General features: G+C 34.3%; 1 protein-coding gene across 1 annotated transcript in view; it reads left to right on the top strand.

Annotated features, from left to right (window-relative positions):
• LOC136025057 (structural maintenance of chromosomes protein 3-like) overlaps positions 1-19619 on the top strand; it is a 94233-nt gene that overhangs the window by 6998 nt on the left and 67616 nt on the right. The window contains exons 2-7 of the mRNA XM_065700738.1: positions 3250-3364; positions 12446-12585; positions 14389-14547; positions 15480-15591; positions 16513-16694; positions 18153-18398. Of these exons, the coding sequence (XP_065556810.1) occupies positions 3250-3364; positions 12446-12585; positions 14389-14547; positions 15480-15591; positions 16513-16694; positions 18153-18398 (954 nt within the window). The remainder of the gene's footprint in view (positions 1-3249; positions 3365-12445; positions 12586-14388; positions 14548-15479; positions 15592-16512; positions 16695-18152; positions 18399-19619) is intronic.

Here is a 19619-nt window from a genome sequence, read left to right as displayed (position 1 = left end):
AAAGAATAGCTTGTTCTTGTTGTCTGTTTCTATGATGATAGAAGCAAGTTTTTTTGCGTTTTGACACTGAATGACTTGACTGGAGGTAGTTTCATGTCTGGTTTGTACAAGGGCAGTCAAGCAGAGATATGTAATCAGGACTGACTAGCCATTTATATGGGTTGTCTTTCACATTATTTAAACCTTGCCCTGGTGAAGGCCTCCAGACTGGTCTTAATTCAGATGCTATATTCTGCTGTCTTATCCTGCCTTAATTGATATGTAAATGCATGCTAGATTATAGACAATTTGGTTTTCATAAGCATCTGAATTGGACATTTGCTCATTGCCTAGTGAAGTGTATCTACAGTACAGCTGAGACTTTTATACAAGCATCATTGAACTCAGTTGTCCAATCAAAAGTATTTTTGAATCTGCTTGATTTTGGAGTTATGCCCCATATAGTTGTATTGCTTTCATATTGGTATGCCCATAGTTATGTTAGGGTCAAACTTGAAAATGATTGTTTAGCTGGGCCTATCTGTTTTATTAGAGGACTCAGGCAAGGTTCAATTTTAATCCTTATTATGTCTAGTATTCTTACAGCTACTGTGACTAGGATAACTAATGATGGAAGTTTTAGTGACCTTTGTGGTCTTAGTTTGATTTGCTCTGCAGATAATGTCCTGCTTATCAGTTCGTCTTTCTACTTTACAGGTAAACCATGATTCTTTGATTTTGAGTTTCAAGGGTTTACTACTAGTGCTCCTAAGAGTGAGTTTCTTGCTTATAATGCCCAAAGGTGAAGTGGTATCTTCTTTATTTGTTGTCATAGCTGGTAAATCTATTATAGAATTTACTTTGCTGAAATACCACAGCCTCGTTTTGGGTCCAGATAAGCATAGTATTCATTTACTTACTGTTGAATATGCTATATGAGGTTTCCACGTCAGCTATGCCCAACTTTTTGCACTGAAGTATAGTTATAATAAGCATGTAATGTAGTAAGCATGTGGATATGCATTGGCTTGTAGACTGGCATATCTTCTCTTCTAAGATAACTTCTTACTATGCCCTCTGTTCTGAAGGATTCATTGAGCTGAAAGGGCTTTTAACTGGGGGATCTTAAAAAGCTTAAGTCAATGTCACTTCTCTGGTGTCTGTTCATGCATGTTGGAAGGTTTAATTTATTCAATTGAGATGGGTAGTCAAGATTCTTGCATCCATCAACAACTTTTGTTGCCTATCTGTGAACTGACTCATTTCTGCTGATCACCTTTGTTCAAGGTTGTGGCAACACTCATCCCAAATTCAAGCATTGGCTGTACAAGACTCTTGAACAGCTTGACCCTAACTTTAGGTGATCTGCTGTGTACTTCTGTTTGTGCATGATTGTGAAATTCCAATTTGTTGCCAGCAACAATTCCCATATTTTAATCAGCTGCTGAAAAGGCAATTAATTGTCTGGAGTCTTTTCAATCTTGTCGTTCTGCCACCTTTCAGTCTTAGCTGTGAAAAAAGTATCATTCAGGGAGCTGTGTGATTATCTTTATTTCCCCTAATACTTCAAATGACAGAACTGGATGTTTTTTTTTTTATGTATAAGGACCAGTAATAACTCGTCTTTCATCTTGGCTTTTCACAGTTTTAGGCAATTCAGAACATGAATGCATACAACAACTCCTGTTATCCTGCAGTAATCTTGTGAACCATATGCTTCATGAACTCTAGTTTGATGTAGAGTTTTGATAAAATACATTTCTCATGGAATGAAATGTGTTTTTTTTTTCATATAGATTAGGACCTCACAAAGTGGCAACCTGTATAGCATAATAAGCCAGTATGTCTTAGATAAGCTGCCTGCTGTCTTAGCAAAATATTTAGTAATTCTCTACAAAATACCCACTAATCTTCTTGATGGTTGATTCTCTAAGCAGCCAAAGTCATATTGTTATACTTTTTACCTGGAAGGATGAAAGCCTGCAATAGGAAAGGAGGTATTTGCTTTTCAATTTCATTTCGATTGGTTTCTTTCGTTGAATTTTAGCTTAAATCTATGCTAGAATTTGTTCCCTTTAATTTCATAAGGATATAAACTAGAAAATAACACATCCTAAGTGCATACACTTTTCTAATGAACCAATGACTGCACTAAAATAAACCATGTAAGTTTTAATAAACACAGAATAAAAAAAAAGAAGACAAAAGGTTGTGCCAGTTAATGGAATAGTCAAATTAAAATTAAATTTATTTGTTTATCTCCCAAGACACAAACAAACCCAATGACATAATTGTATGTAGGCTTAATGACTGTATAATAAGTTTTTTGTAGCATAATTTGAATAAGCAAGCACCATCTAATTTCTTATGATCATTGCATTCTTTACAACATCTATAAAGTATAAAAAACCTGAACAAATAATTATTTCTAACTGATTCTCATTTTTTTTACTTAATTGCAAAATTTTGAAACACTTTGAATGGTTTCATTGTGAAAGAGAATATACCCACCTAAATACTGCAACAACAGAGGCTGTATTTGTATACCTTCACAATGTGTTACTGGAACTAACATCTGTTATAATACCTAAAAACATTATATATATAGGTCTCAATGTCTTGCCATTTTTATATCAGTATTCATGTAATCCTATGCTAATAATCCATAGATATGTCAAAGACCAAAACTACTGCTTAAATGTAGCTTACTAACTCATTCCTAAGAATTTGTAAGTTGTTGAGAATTAGCCAATGTTGTTTCTAATAAAGTTGCTGTGTTGGATGCTACTTATGGAATATTGGCATATTTTAACCATGCCAACAACACAATAACTGTTACCTTAATTCACATTTTCGAGTAAAAATAGGGTCATGCTGGATTTAATAAGGTCCGTGTTCCCTGGAGTTGATTAATGCAAGTTATTTACGAACAATGAAACAGAAAGGAGCTTTTATCAGTAAGAAAACTTCAAAAACTAAATTGCATTTGTATAGATATAATATTAGATAGGTCATGGCTAACTACATCAAAAGCCTAAAAACCAGCAAAGTCACGCATACTTTATAATCACTGCACAACTCATTATTAATAACAGTTGTCAGATTTGTGTAATTTTCCAATTTTCTGGAGTAGGTCCTTAAACCCCACTGTCCTAACCCTGTGTGCAGGTACCTAATAACTGGATCAACTGTACCTAGGAAGAAAAGATGGTGTATTATTTCTATTGTAGTATTTTAAGAATCTGCTATGATTGGAATTTTCATTTCTAGGTAATCATTCAAGGTTTTAAAAGCTATAGGGAGCAAACAGTTGTTGAACCGTTCCATCCCAAGCATAATGTTGTTGTTGGCAGAAATGGATCTGGAAAAAGTAATTTCTTTTATGGTAAGTCATTGGCTTTTTCTCCTTAATGTTTCTGGATATTGCAGTAACAAATAGAGTTTAAAAAGCTGTTATAGGCTATCATAGATGATTATAAACTAATTTGTTGTTATAAATTTTGAAGGAATTGTGATTTTGCCTTAGACCTTAGATCCTCCTGTGTCCCCAGAGCTATGACATTGATTAAGAGTCTCCAGTCTTTGCGATATGCTGCTACCACCAGCACATCTTTCCATACGTTTTGAAGGAACATGTTAAGAGAGCAGAGATTTGGCTAGTAAGTGCAATGTAGTGTGTTCCTGGGGCGACTATTCCTTCTCAAACCTAAAGGTCACCATTGGGCGATTGTCTTAGGAGTTCTAAGGTCTCAATTTATGGCCAAGATATTGCCATCGACGTTGGTGGATTATATTTGTCACAAGAGGTCGGTTGGTCATATTTTTTTGGATCAAACAGTTTGTGGTAACGAACTGTAGTAAGGAGTGACCTGTGAGCCAAAATCAAAACCTACATTAATTCAAAAACGTTCAGGAATCAAATAAAAAAAAACAAGTTTTTTTTAAAACTGAAAGTAAAGAGCATTCCTTCTCAAACCTAAAGGTCACCACTGGGCGATTGTCTTAGGAGTTCTAAGGTCTCAATTTATGGCCAAGATATTGCCATCGACGTTGGTGGATTATATTTGTTACAAGAGGTCGGTTGGTCATATTTTTTTGGATCAAACAGTTTGTGGTAACGAACTGTAGTAAGGAATGACCTGTGAGCCAAAATCAAAACCTATATTAATTCAAAAACGTTCAGGAATCAAATAAAAAAAACAAGTTTTTTAAAAACTGAAAGTAAAGAGCAACATTAAAAATTAAAACGAACAGAAATTATTCCGTATATGAAAGGGGCTGTCCCCTGTTCAACGCCCCTCTCTTCACGCTAAAGTTTGACACTGATTGGAATTTTCAATTCATTTCGATTGTCTTAGGAGTTCTAAGGTCTCAATTTATGGCCAAGATATTGCCATCGACGTTGGTGGATTATATTTGTCACAAGAGGTTGGTTGGTCATATTTTTTTTGGATCAAACAGTTTGTGGTAACGAACTGTAGTAAGGAGTGACCTGTGAGCCAAAATCAAAACCTACATTAATTCAAAAACGTCCAGAAATCAAATAAAAAAACAAGTTTTTTTAAACTGAAAGTAAAGAGCAACTTTAAAAATTAAAACGAACAGAAATTATTCCGTATATGAAAGGGGCTGTCCCCTGTTCAACGCCCCTCTCTTCACGCTAAAGTTTGACTCTGATTGGAATTTTCATTTCTAGATAATCATTCAAGGTTTTAAAAGCTATAGGGAGCAAACAGTTGTTGAACGATTCCATCCCAAGCATTGAACAATTCACATCCATCCCAAGCATTGAAAATCCAATTGAACAATTCTCAAACTTTAGTGTAAAGAGCGGGGCGTTGAGGAGGGCACAGCCCCTTTCATATACAGAATAATTTCTGTTCGTTTTAAGTTTTAATATTGCTCCTTACTTTCAGTAAAAAAAAGAAATGTTTTATTTATTTAACCTCATTTAGATCCAAACATTTGAGACTCGATCTTTCCAGTGTGTATTAACGACTCTTCAGAGACATGCATTTTCAAAGGCCAGGAGCCGACGCCCTTGCTCTCTATTAATATGCTATGAATCGATTAAGTGCACCAGAATTGACAGAATATTTGTTAGGGTAGGATTTTGCAAAGGAGCCTGCTTGTTTAGCCTATGCAGTACTGTTGACTTCTCTAAATGCTGAGTTGTGTAGCTTTTTGTTTAGCAGTATAATAATAGTGCTGTCTTTGAAAACACATGAAATGCAACAAGTGGGCAATGATGAAGGATATGAAGAAAAAGAGAAAAAAAAGGAAAAAAAAGGAATTTAAACAAAAGTAGCAGTAAAAACACAGTAACTTCTGAAGGAAAACAGAGGATAAGGAAACAAGCAGAAAACTTAGGAGGTACTTCAGGTTTGTCAGAAGTTACTAAAAACTAACTTTAGTTCCAGCTTGCATTGTTGTAATAGCTGGAACAATCAAAAAGTAACTTTGAATTTGTTTTTGTATTAACTTAGACCAAAGATAGTTAATGGGTATCTTAAGTGGTGTAAAACTAAAGCCACTGGATTATTATCAGATTTAAACATATTGAAAATATTATTAGAGTGAATAAAAGATTGAACAATTGAACCTTGTAAAGATTATCCCTTTATAAGCATAATTAGCCCTTGTTAATAACCGTTCTTGGCGGGTGTCATTTTTAAGAAACATCCGTAGTTAATGCAAGGCTATTATGGTTCATAACCTGGAGTGCACCCTTAGGTTAGCAGAATTGCCCATTAGTGTCCTAGAAGTACAAGTTTAGTTTACTGGCTAAGAAGTCTTTCAGTTGCTAAATTTGGGTTGGCTTGGTTGTAGTACCAAATTAAGTAGTACCAAATTAAAAAGCTATTTCATGTTACTAAGCTACTTAATGAAGCAAATTAAGAAGCTACTTTATGACACATTAAAATAAAGAGTGGATTTTAAACTTTATTTTATGCTTTTTTATGAGCTTCCAGAATGGAGCTGTGTATAATGTATGCGGTAAATCAAAAGCATTGTAAAGAATTACAAGGAGTGGAGGGTTGAATCTAAAAATAAAATTTGCTATTCAAGATATGTAACTAGGAGGGAGCAGATATATTGTAAAGAGACATCTGTTGGGAGCCCCAGATAGGTGGCGTACCTACTCGTTTGATTAAGCAATTGCCTAGTGTAATACTTATAGGATGATCTCTTTTCTATTTGAGAAACTTAAGTCCTTACTTCTAGCAGTTCAGTCTCAGACCTACATTCTTGTAACTAGACAACAGACATGAATATGTTTCCAAAAGTCAAAAATAGAGTCTGATAAGATTTAGCATGTCATTAGTGTAATAAAGCAATGAAATGTCAACAGATTTGACAGTGCTAAATGAATGACAACTATCATGTGACTTGACAATAAGTTATTTAAGATTTTAGAGGATGAAACTAGCCCTTAACAGACACCTTTGCAGACTGGGAACATGTTTAACTTTGGGGTCAGGAATTGGTAACTGTGAATAAAGTAGGAATGCCCAAGTAATTAATCATAAACTCCTACATGTTGTTTTCTAGCAATCATTTAACTACTATATGTTTTCAAACCTGTAGTAACATACCTACACGCATGGGAGGTAGAGAGAACCCCAAACCTTGGGTTGGTCAGAAGTACCCCCACTCCTGCAGTACTGGCTCTACGCGTTTACCCCCCTGCCCCACCCGGAAAATACCCCCTGCCTCGCGGAAAACTCCCCCTCCCCCGGTTAATTCTGCATATTACGAAAGAAGAATTGTTTTCTTGACTTCAAACTATCCAAATAAGCTGAAAGAAAATTACCAGGAAACCGGTTTGTTCTCGAGTTTTACACAGCGTAAGCCTGAGTCAGTGGTGTATAATGCACAAATATCAAAATTCCATCACCCTATGGAAAAAACTCAAATAAAATTATCAGATCTGAAAAGCCTTATTTTCCAGGGGGGAGGGGTAAACGCCGGTCACCTGCAAAACTAGTGGCCTAAATTTTTTCCTATTTAAATCTCCCTCCTGTCCACCAGTAGTTGCGGAGGCTACCACCTAAGCATGTAACTTAAGTATTGTTGTATGTCTGTGCAAGTAGGGAAGTTATTATAGGGAATTTAATGATAAGTATATGGAACTTGCAGGGAATAAGTTCCCTGTAAAAGGGAACTTATTATAGGGAACTAAAACGTATCATAGGGCTGAATTGGTTTGTTTCAGATTTCTGTTGTTTTTTAAGAACCCTGTCAAAGCGTTTATTTAACAGCTTTCTTGAAACAAGTTAGGTTTTTATAAGAATTTGATCTGATGAGCAAAAAAAAATAATATTTAATAACTTCTTAACGTGAAATAACCGGAAATAAAAAAGAAGACCCAAAATAAAAGGAGACCAATAGTGTAGGGAAAAAATGAATGCTTTTCAAATTTTGGTGTCTTTCAATCATGAAATAGATCCTGGAAAAATTGGGAGCATTGTAATGTGATATAAAATCGTAGGCTTAAGCCTAAGGTTGTTAGGTCTTGTATTTTCTGGCTTGGTTTCGCAGTTTTTTTTTTATCTTATGTTTCGCAGCTCAATAGAAGCTGTTAGACTACTATTACAACAGTTAGTATCTGCTAACTATTATTAGGAAGAGATGGAGATAATTATACTTGTTTACCTTTCTTAACATCTCTTGTGAAACCATAACTTTGAAGTAGAAGAAGTTAGGTATTATTGCTGTGATAATAATGCTTTTTCATTCATTAGAAAATACTACCAGGCTTAATGAACTTAGTGTAAAACGATAAAAGTTAGAAAGTTGAAAGGCATGACATTGTGGAGAAGCCTTGCTTTACTCCTTTAAAGAATTGTTACGCAACCAGTTATTATAGAACTCATGAAAGTTGTAAAAATAATTCAAGGGTTGTATTTTTCTTATCATGCTACTTACGGAAAAATATAGGCATTGATAAATCATAAATGAATGAATGAACTTTATTACCCGTAAAAGTATAAAAAACACAAATCACGGAGTATTATAAATAAACAAAAGCAAAAATGATAAACAGCGAAGAAAAAAAAAATTCAAACTGACAAAAGACAACACGGACTAATTAACCAGTATCAATATGGAAAAAAAGGCTGCAGAGGGTCATAAACGTGAATAAAGTTGATAGTCTTTTAACATAAATCATCACTGGAAGCCCGATCGAGCAATTATTTTTTTGTTTCAGTGCCATCTAGGAAGCCGGAGGAGGAATTTGCAATATCTGAAATAAGCCGTACGTAGAGCATGTCGATCTTTCTTACGAAACAGATGAGCCATGCCTGATAAAAACAAAAATACAGGGGCGCAATAAGCGTTATAAGTCATGCACAAACCGTTGCGGTTGTAACGGCTTTTGTCTGGGGATATTTTTCCGTAAGCGCCACGTTGGTTTTTTACGGCTTGATTCACTAGGGATGAACAGGTAGTGGAAAGTGTTGGGCCGAAACACAGATCAAGCCAACTAACTAAAGAAGAACATGGTAGAACTGTAGTCCCAGCAACGAATGGAGCGACCGCATAAGGGCTATTAAAACAAATAAACTCGCATTTAGACGCATTAACTGACAGTCCAATCTTAGATAGTTCATTGGTTAATATAGTAAAATTAGAAAGCAATCCACGGTGAGTCCGGGCAACAAGAAGAACGTCATCTGCAGATGTAATAGAAGACAAACCAATATTACCGTAAAAAACAGAACTTCTAAGGGGACGCAGGCACTATGCAAGCACGCATTTAAATATACTAGGAGACAATACGGCACCTTGCCGAACTCCCTTATTAATTTTTACCGGGTCAGATATTTGGCCATTCCAGGTAACTTGAATTTTAGACTTTGAATACCAAGAAGACAATAAACTTAATACGGAAGGATTAATGCCTGAAGACGCAAGGGAAAATAGAGCCTGAGAGTGCACAATATTGTCGAAAGCTCCAGAAATATCAACAGTAAGACAGTATAAAGACATTTTAGTTTTTACGGCATCTTTCACGAGTCGGCTTAAAACATGATGTGCATGGGAGCAACCGAAACTTTTCCGAAAACCAAATTGAAAAGGCGTAAAATCACAATTCGACTCAATTTCTGGCAGTAACAAATGTTCAAGCAACTTACTTAAGAAACACGATACTGTAATGGGACGATAATTCACATATGACGTGGGGTCCTTGCCTCGCTTTTGAATAGACGTTACACGGCCACAAAGGAAACTATCAGGAACAAACGACTGTGCTAAGCAAGACTGGAAAAATATTTGTAGATGGTTAAGTAGAGCAGGACAAATCAAAAGCAAAAAATTGGTAAGAAAGGCCGTCACCATCAAGGCTATTTGAACGCTTAATTTTTCTTTACAGGCTGGACATGAGCCTGCAGGAGACGGTATGGTAAAAGCGGTTTAAGCAACTTATAATAAAAAGACTGAAGAAAACTATTAAATACACTGAACACATGCTTATAATGATCAACAAAATTAGCTAAGTGGAGACAAGATAGGGTAGATGGGGAACATTTCTCACTATTAATAACTTTATTCCAGGAGGCCTTATCGGTGGGGCTTGACCATGCATTCAAGCGTGCTCTCTTCAAACTGGCCTTATATTCAAGTTTATACTTTTGTTTCACAGAGAAAACAGCTCCGGACGATGGTCGGTCTCATGATATCCACATACGTATCCAAAATTTGGCTTTTTGCTTAGCACGTTTTACTTCAGGATCAACGTTCCAATTAGGTTTTCTTGTACCAATCCTAACTTTATCCACAGGCACTATAGCTTTGGAAGCTGATTTAAGGCATTGGACAATTTGATAATAATAGCAATTTAGGTCAACTCTACTTGAAGGCGAGGAAACTGACATTTGCAGTAGGTGATATGGCATTTTATGGTCGACAGTAAAGCAGTTAGCGTAGCAAGGTATAGTGGGACATTAGCACGATCCCAGTTCAACTTCGTATGCCACTTCGGCTGATCCGAAAGTATTTTGCCAGATAGTGTACAGGATAAATTACAGCTAAGAATAAAGTGATCGTCATCAATCGTCTCTTCGTCCACCCTGACAATCGATGATATTAAGCTGGAACTGGAAGAGATCACGTGATCCAGGTTCGATTTTGAACAGCCTCTGTTATGAATATACGTGAATGGGAGGCTCTTAACTGCAACGTGATATATGCTAGGAAGTGATTCTAGCAAGAAGATTGATCTATCGGAGGTACCAAGAATGTCGCAGTTAAGGTCACCAGCTAAAACCCTATTTAGGTCTTTCAAACTATTTAGGACTTTCGAGTAGAGACTTTAAACTGGAGCAACATTTAGCGAAAGATGTGAACGATGCTATAGAACGTCGATCGCAAGGTAAGTAAACCTTTATAAAGGCGGTACTGTCACATTGAATCGCTAAGATGTTATCATCCAATGAATCACAGAGGGCTTTGATGGGGAACGGAAAAACATTGCTAGGCCACCGGAAGGGCGGCCTCTAGTTTTCTTGGCCTCTTGCGAAAAAAAAAATGGTGGACAGAAGATCGCTTCAGGCTAGAAACGTTTAATTTGGTCAAAAGATGTTCTTGCAAGAACACTATGTCATGGACTAATAATTCATTATTTAACAAGTCTTTGTCTTTTGTGCCGTTAATATTGAGAGAAGCAAAACTTAAAAATAGTGGCTTGGTTCATTTTGGAGCAGACTTCAGAGCGCGTTTGATCACTGGGCAATTCATACTATAGGAAACATGAGCTTCGCCGCAGTTGGCACATTGCGGAGCCTCTAAGCAAGGATTGTCTTTAGTATTGGAATGGCATCCAGAACATTTAGAGCACTTCATCTCATTCCGGGCACATGGGCAGTGAGCTAACGAATGATGGATACTTTGGCATCTAAGACACCGTCTGAGCAATTCTTTGTATTCCGATATTTTAAAAGACTCGTAACCCAAGCGCAGACCAGTAGCGATGGCAGATTTTAGTGCAGCGGAATCAAGGAACTCTAAACGGAATGTATGAGAAGAGCCGATCTGGCTGGCCCCAACAAGACCAGGAATAACGGAGATGAGTATACTGCTAGAAACACTATCGGGAAGTCCCCTAATTACTCCAAGAGGTTTGCGATCAATCATTTTAGCAAGAATCTTTGGATAGCTCGCAACAGCATATGCGGCAAGAGAATTGGCGGAAACTTTATCCCGCGTAACAACAACCCATCTTTTCCCTACCGGATCGGACTTTACCGGCACAATTCCATCATGTCCGGCGAAAGAATCAAGCTTTTCCTTGCGAGAAACGGGGTCTCTTAGTTCTGGAGGCGGATTTTTAAGAACGACGGCGTACGAGGGTTTGCGATTGGTACCCCTACTATCTGAGACCAAAGAACTATTTATAGACGTTGCTGGACTATTGAAGTGACCAAGCGATTTTAACTGATCAAGGCACTGATTGACTTTGGCGGTAAGGATAGAATAAGCTGACGCCGGAATGCTAGGGAGTTCAGAGGGGAATTTGATCTCGAACTCTGGAATATCAATATTTTTTGCAGAGCAGCGAGAAACAGTAGTGATAATGTCCGACAATGAACTATTCTTAGCACTGGGTCCCGAACGACAAGGTATAGGCTCATCTGGGAAGCAATTGCTATTTAAAAGTTTCTTAGCGCCAAGAACATCTTGATACGGGAAAAAATCACTAGCATATTTCACAATCGACTGATGGTCCAACCCCTCATCGAGATTGTGCTGAGCAAAATTCAAAACTGGGCAATAATAAAGCGCACTGGTATTCCAATTGTCCATTATAAGCAAATTTCACTCATGACTCGGCATCAGTCCAAAAACAGTTAAGTGAAAAAGGAATATCCACAGATAGTTCTCAATAAGCACAATTATGAAATGATCCACACTGGCTAAATGAATACAATGAGAATAAATAATAACTTATCTTTGAGTGGGGCAAGTAATCCAGTGATTTGCAAGTAATCAGAATATTTCAATGCACGACTCAGATGATAGTAGTGCTGAATACTAACTCACAGCCACAATCCATAAATAATCCTTAAGCCGTAATCATATACAAGTTTATAAATTTATCTGACAAGTTTCAATTACAAGTTCAAAAGTATTTCACTCGTTATTTATTCCAAACAGGTACAGAGTTAATCCGGCTTAAATTCAATTAGTAAAACCTGTAAATGTAAAAACTCTAAATAAAAATGCCAAAATAAAATACCATAATATAAATAGAAAGGAAAAAGTTGCACCCTTCTCAAACAAGACTCATAATATGATGATATTTGCCAATTTGGCAAAATGCCCACGCTGGTGAAATTTCCTTTGATAAAGTATTCATAGGGTAGCATTCGTGCATTTTTTTTCAAACACAGTAGTTTCTCACCCTGTTGTAATCTAGATCTAACAAAAGATTGTTTTTTAATATTATATATATGAATTTCAGCAATTCAGTTTGTTTTAAGTGATGAGTTCAATAACCTACGACCTGAGCAAAGGCAGGCATTACTCCATGAAGGAAATGGGCCCAAGGTTATTTCAGCTTACGTGGAGATAATTTTTGACAATTCTGACCAAAGACTACCAGTAAGTGTTCTTTTACAACTTTTTAAAACCTTGTTTGCAGTACTAAATTTGGTAGAAATACATAAAATAACCTATGTGTCTAACCAAAAACATAAAATGCAATAATACCCAGTTATTTCAATTGGGAGGGAGGGGGGTATGTGCCAGTTCCCCTAAATTCTTTCTCCTCCCTCAGATTTTGAAAATACTGTTTTCTTCTTTTTTTTGGGGGGGGGGGAAGGTGGTTTTTTCATCGAAAATGCCTTTTTTTTGTATTTTCGTTGATAAAATTGAAAAACACAACGTATATAGAAAAGTGCATAAAATATAGAAATACATACAAAATGTAACAATACAAAAATACATATAAAACGTATTTCGAAACTACTTTTTATCCCTCCCCCCTAAAGTTCTATGAATTGACGTCATTGAAAACATCCTAATACACCTAAGTAAAAGAAATAAGAAAGAAGAAGAAAGAGTTATGTGAAACTATGATATCATATATAGCTCCAAATTGTTTGTAATTTTAGAGGGTTGGGATAGGAAGCTTTTACATTATAATTTTAAAGTCTAAATTTTCATATTTTGCTTTTTTTTATACAGCGTTTTGGCATATATGAAGTTACGTTTTTTTTCTATCCTTTACATTAGCATGCTAATTTGGCCTATGTTTTTTAGGAGAAAGTAGTTTATTTAACAATATATATGTGGTAAGAAAATCTCAACCAATCTATTCAATCAAGTCAAACCATGTTAGGGATCCTAAAATTTGGCAATGTCTGGGTATTTTAGTGTGTATCTGTAATAAATATAATACGTGTGACATTTAGAGTTCCAACCAAAGGACCCCTGCTTAACATCTATCTTAAACAACAAACATTCTAACTAATTTAGATCAGAATAATGGAAATCCCTATCCACACATATCTGCACAAGCTCATTGAGGAGGCCTAATTTTTGTACAGAGTGTCCCAGGAAGATTAATAGCTATTCTACAACATGAGTGAGGAGACAACTTTTTGCAAAATAAAAACGGTATATAATTCTGCTTTCAGTTGTCACTAGTTAGGAACTGTTTAACTGCTCCAATGTTTAGTTGAGTATTTAAGAGTATTTCAAGGTAGTATAAAAGGTTGAATACTTCTCACTGTTCATTTTTTCCAATGATTCATATTTAATTTATCATGGAACGATTTCTGTGATTCACGATTATGTCAGTATAGGGAACAGGCCTAGTCCTAAAGTAAGCTAAATGTAAAAAAATAAGGAGTTTAGAAGAACGTACCTCATATAGAAATCTCAAAGATTGTTTGTTAAGCTAACAAACAATACAAAGGAAAAGGCTCAACCATAATACAATGAAATAAAATAAAATATATATATTCTTCACTGTTTAATAATTTTGTTATATATTCTATCTCTTTGAATTTTTTTCTACTATGAATTACTTTCTTTGATATTGTAAAATGACTGAACAGTATTACTTTCAACCAAAAGTATTTGACACTGGTTTGTCTGTGTGTCAGAATATACTACATGGGTATTCTCGCAAATTCTTCTTGAGAGGTGGGGCAAGGCTCTAAAAATGCTTCCTAGGAAGAGGGGGATAAAATTTGAATATTTTGTTTGTGAGAGGTATCATATTCAAGCTAAATGTAAAAAAGAACATACTCCTTTCGACGTAATGTTGATTTTCTATGGGGATGGGGGTAGTGGAGGAGGGGTGGGGGGGGGGTAAATGCATTGAATGTATTCCCTTGTCTCCACCCTTGTCCCTGACGTCGTATGACTTACAACTATTGTCCAATTTTATTACTCTAGATTGAGAAGGAAGAAGTAGCGTTGAGACGTGTAATTGGTTCAAAGAAAGATCAATATTTCTTAAACAAGAAACTTGTCACAAGGACTGATGTTTTGAACCTACTCGAATCTGCTGGTTTTTCTCGATCGAATCCATACTACATTGTAAAGCAAGGAAAGGTAAGTAATCGATCAATCAAATAAAGAAATTTTTGGTTTATGACTTTTGTCATTTTAATTTGATCCTAGTTGCAACAAGGCATCTAAGTTCTGGACAGACATCTGTTTCGTGGTACTATTTACTCAATTTTTTACCCTTTTAAAAAAATATTCATTGCTATGTTACTCTAAATTTCTGCGTGGATTCATTAGTGAACAAAAATGCCAAAGTTTTTTTTTTTTTTATAGGAAAAATCCTATAAAAAGCTATGAAATAGAAGCTCATATCTCGGAGAAAATTTTAGAATAAAAGCAAATTACCAAATGTGGTTGCAGTTAAACTTGATTTGGTATACCCTTAGGCTCGATCTTTTCATGCATATGAAATTGTAAGCAAATGCCATTAAAAACGAACAAAAAAATTTTGCATTTGGGGTTTTCGGATTAAATTTTTTGGTAATTATTTCCTAGAAATGTAGAAGGGAAAGTAGAATTTTCTATATCAGGGCTCAAGGAATTAATTACGTTCTAAGCGAACCTAGTATTAAATAATCACAAGGAGTTTTACTTTTAGAATTAGGACAATTTTGTTTTGAACTGTACTTGAACTATTTAGTTGCATAGGAAAATATGATTCCTTTTTTTATCTTCTTGGATAACTTATGGAAATTTTTCAAACTAAACGAATTTTTCTTCGCTCTTTTATGATCCCTTTAACAAAAAATCTTCAATTTCCGTGTCTTACCATTCAGACCAGTGCACCATTCAGGCCATTGGCTTCAGACGAATGATCACGATAAACCAAAAAAAAGAAAAAAAGTATATTGTTTGTCGTGTTTATTAGAGTTTAATTATTCCTTGTTTTTAGTTGTTATAGTAGATAAATTAGAATATAACACATAATGTTACAAAGAAAGAAGCGAATGTTTTTTTTAACCAATATTATTTTTTAGATTAATCAAATGGCAACCGCACCAGATTCATATCGCTTAAAACTTCTTCGAGAAGTGGCTGGAACACGTGTTTATGATGAAAGGAGGGAAGAATCTCTTGGAATTTTAAAAGGTATCCTTCTTGTACTTTTAATCTTTTTTAGATGAAACCCCTTTCCAGCTGGTGTTAATCGATTTTGTTCGTTGTTTTTAAACTGAAATCCTTAAAAAGTTTATCGTGAGTTTCTAGCCTATGTTTCCGCATCTTGTCAAGTGGTGGGTTCTATCACTTTATAATACGTCTTAATATTTTATGCTCTCTTTCTCTCTCTCGATATATATATATATATATATATATATATATATATATATATATATATTTATATATATATATATATATATGTATAAATATATATATATATATATATATATATATATATATGTATAAATATATATATATATATATACATATATAAATATATATATATATATATATATATATATATATATATATATATATATGTATAAATATATATATATATATATATATATATATATATATATGTATAAATATATATATATATATATACATATATATATATATATATATATATATATATATATATATATATATATATATATATATATATATATATATATATATATATATATATATATATATATATATATTATAAAAAGACAATGCATGATTGACTTACCAAGACTACAACTTTGGAAATACGTATTTAAGAAGAGAAGAGATCCTTTCTGCACTTCAATCTAATTCTTTATCCATCTTCGCTTGCATTTCAGTTTACAACCTTTATCAAAAAAAGAACATCGCCTCAATAATTCAAGTGTGAAGCTCGAATTCACGATGCTATGATTTTATGTTAGTTGATTTTATGTTAGTTATGTTTATGTATGATTTTGTTAGTTGATTTTACGCCTTTGTTGTTTATGTATAAAAATGAACAGGTTTCTCTAGAAGTGTGGCCATAGCCAATTATTTTGGTTGACACGTGTATTTATAACCTTTTTTATTTATTTGTAGAAACCGATGGTAAGATTGACAAGATTGAAGATTTCCTTCGTACTATTGAAGATCGCCTTGAAACACTCAAAGGTGAAAAAGAGGAATTGAAGGAGTATCAAAAGTGGGACAAAATGAGAAGAGCTCTAGAGTTTGCAGTTTATGATAGAGATCTGAAAGATACGAAGAAAAAGCTAGATGATGTAAGGTCCACTTTCTCTGTCTTGTTAAGTAGTAAATCTATTGACAGAATAATAATCATCTAAACACATTATTTCTTTGTCTGCCTCAGTTTTTTAAAGCGATTATACTTACCAGTAGTGAGACCATTAAGTTTTATAAGATACTCTGTTCTTATTGTTGCCAAGACATTAAGATAGTGTCATGTTTGAAGATTCGAGGAGTCGATTCTAAAGTAAAAAAAAAAATCTATAGAAGATGATTTTATCCCTTTGTGTGGAATTACTTAATTCTTTTTTGTTTTTATATTATCAATTTCTCTCTAAGTTGGGTCTTTCAAATCACTCATGGTCGACAGAGTTGGCATTCGGCCCTTGCAAAATGTCCTTGTTTTGCCTGGTTTTGCTCAGCAGGATTTGGGCCTTTGGATCTCGAAGGATTTTGCTGGCTTCCTTCAAAATGTTTGTTATCACGGGTTTCAGGTCCTAAGTTGGTTTTCGCTTTCATAGGGGTCCCTTGTGCTAAGGGAAAATTTCGTTTACAGTTGTAAAAGCAAGCTTACTTCAAAAAGCCCGCAAAGTTAACAGCAGCAGATGACATCTGATCCGCCAACATTTCAAATTATAAAAATGTATTTTTTATGAGAGTTTTTTGTTTTTGGCGATTGTTTTAAATGTCTATGGCAGTTGTGGGTGATTTTTTTTTATTTGGATAGTTAATTCGCCTCTTTGCAATGACTGTATGATGCAAACTCTTTGCAGGGGGTAATTTTGGGGGGCACAGCCCTAAAGGGTACAACCAAAAAAAGAAGCTATTCACCGTGATATTCAATGTTTTACTCGCCGCTGTATTTTTAAAGGATAAATATGTGGATTTTTTGTTATGGGCTTGCTTAGTAGTGAAAGCTATATATATATATATATATATATATATATATATATATATATATATATATATATATAATGATTTTCAGTCACATTTCACTATATTGTATACTAGTATTTTTTATCTTCTGAAAGTCGTTGCATTAACTAGGATCATCATGGTTGCATAAGTAATTTTTAACTCGGAGAACAAAAAGGATTTTTCATTAGTATCTGTGGGAATCTCTAAGCATAAAATTAATCTAAAAGAATCTCACGCCAAAAATAATATTTTTCTTTGTTTTCTTTATTTTAAAGGGGGAGGGGGAGTTGTTATCAATCAAAAGTAACAAAAAATTATTTGTTAAGACATATTTTCTAAAAAAAATTGGGAGTTTACTTTGAAGTTGTTTTTGGTAGAAGTACTTCAGAGCTCTTTACAGTCGAAATTTCGGCATATTTCTAGATTGTAGGCTTATGAAATTAGCTTAATGTTGCTGGAAGAATTAGGCATCAGTTAAAATGCAATTAGCATTGTATTTAATTAGGTAAGCTCTTTTTAGTCTGAAACAATTCCGTTGGATTTGATTTAGAATTAATGTTACTATTTCTTTCAAGATGGAAGCAGTTCGGGCTAGTTCTGGAAAAACAAAAGAACAGAGGTCAAAAGATTTGAAAGAGGCACAAGATAAAGTCAAGTCTTCTTCCAAGCAAGTTAAAGAAATCAAAACTCAAGGTTCGTCTCTCAAAGAGGAAATAGAATCCCTTAAGGATGAACTCCAGAAAGCTGTAAGAGAGAAAACAAAGCTTGACTTGAATGTGAAGGATTTGAACGAAGATATTAAGGGAGATGCTGATTCAAGAGTAAGCTATGATTTATAATTATTTCTTCCTGTTTTTTTTTTCATTTCCCCTCCTCGCTGTTCTCTTTGTTTATTTCTGGGCTTCAAATTCTTAATATGCTAATATATAACATGTTAATATATTTTTCATGAAGATATGCAAATGGAAAATTATTTTTATTTGATGCTCTATGCATTCATAGTTTTTCACAGAACTGGGAAGAGGTAGGGGCTCAATCCTGATACAGGTTTGAGGAATCCTCCCCCTTCCTTAAAAATGACGATAAAAGCTTGAATGTTTAGTTTTGGCGGTAGATAAAAAAAAAAAAAAATCTATCCCATTTCTAGATTTAGCATATAAATCTCCTCCAGAAAACCTTCCTAAGCAGTTTTATATTAATGTGAAATAAATAAGCTGAAATGTGATCTGAATACCTTACAGAGACAACGAGTTATTTTTTAATATTTATGCCTAAAACATGTTTTAATCCATGAATATATTTACACTATTTCAAAACTGCAATGAGGATTTATTTATCGTCCATAATCTCTACCAAATGACTTCGTTTTTAAACGAAAAACCCCTAAAAATATCGCTTTGTAAATGAGGGGCTAATAAAAGATAAAGATATGATTGCAGTGTTTTATTCTGGGATACAAAACTGTACTGTAAGCTGCTTTAATCAACTTTTTTTTTCCAAAATGCTCAAATCTTGTCGAAATCCACAGACTTAGAAAGTTCTATCCCAAAACTGTCGGGATTGAAAATTTCAACAAAGTCTAAAAGGTTACATTATAAGTACAAAGAAATTTTCTTAAGTAAAAACTGTTTCCTAAGAGTAATTAAGAAAACAATCGATTTAAAAAAAAGTAGAAACCAAAACACTGGTGATTGTTCATAGTTTAAGCTCTCGTTGGTTTTCGTAAGAAACCCATTTCCCCTACCTCTCCTTTATTTGAACACGATCCTTCTTATCGCTGGTATTCGTAAAAGGCCGTTTTCTCTGGCCAATAAAACTTATTCTATTGTACTTCCTGAATAAAGTTTCATTTCTTGAATTAGTTTTTTACTTTTCGTAGCCATGGGTTATAAATTTTCATTATCCTTTTATCGTGTAAGTTTTACGGCGTTGAAATCCCTAAAGGCAAATTATTTCTGTTTTCATGGTATTTATCAAGAAATCTTGTTTTAGGTAAGTTAATTCATTTAATCCTTGATTTTTCTGTTTCTTTTGTCTATTGT

The sequence above is a fragment of the Artemia franciscana genome, chromosome 3 (assembly GCF_032884065.1).
Source record: "Artemia franciscana chromosome 3, ASM3288406v1, whole genome shotgun sequence".
In the NCBI taxonomy this organism is placed as follows: Eukaryota; Metazoa; Arthropoda; class Branchiopoda; order Anostraca; family Artemiidae; genus Artemia; species Artemia franciscana.
The sequence above is the reverse complement of the archived record's forward strand: the minus strand, read 5'-3'. Positions and strand labels throughout refer to the sequence as shown.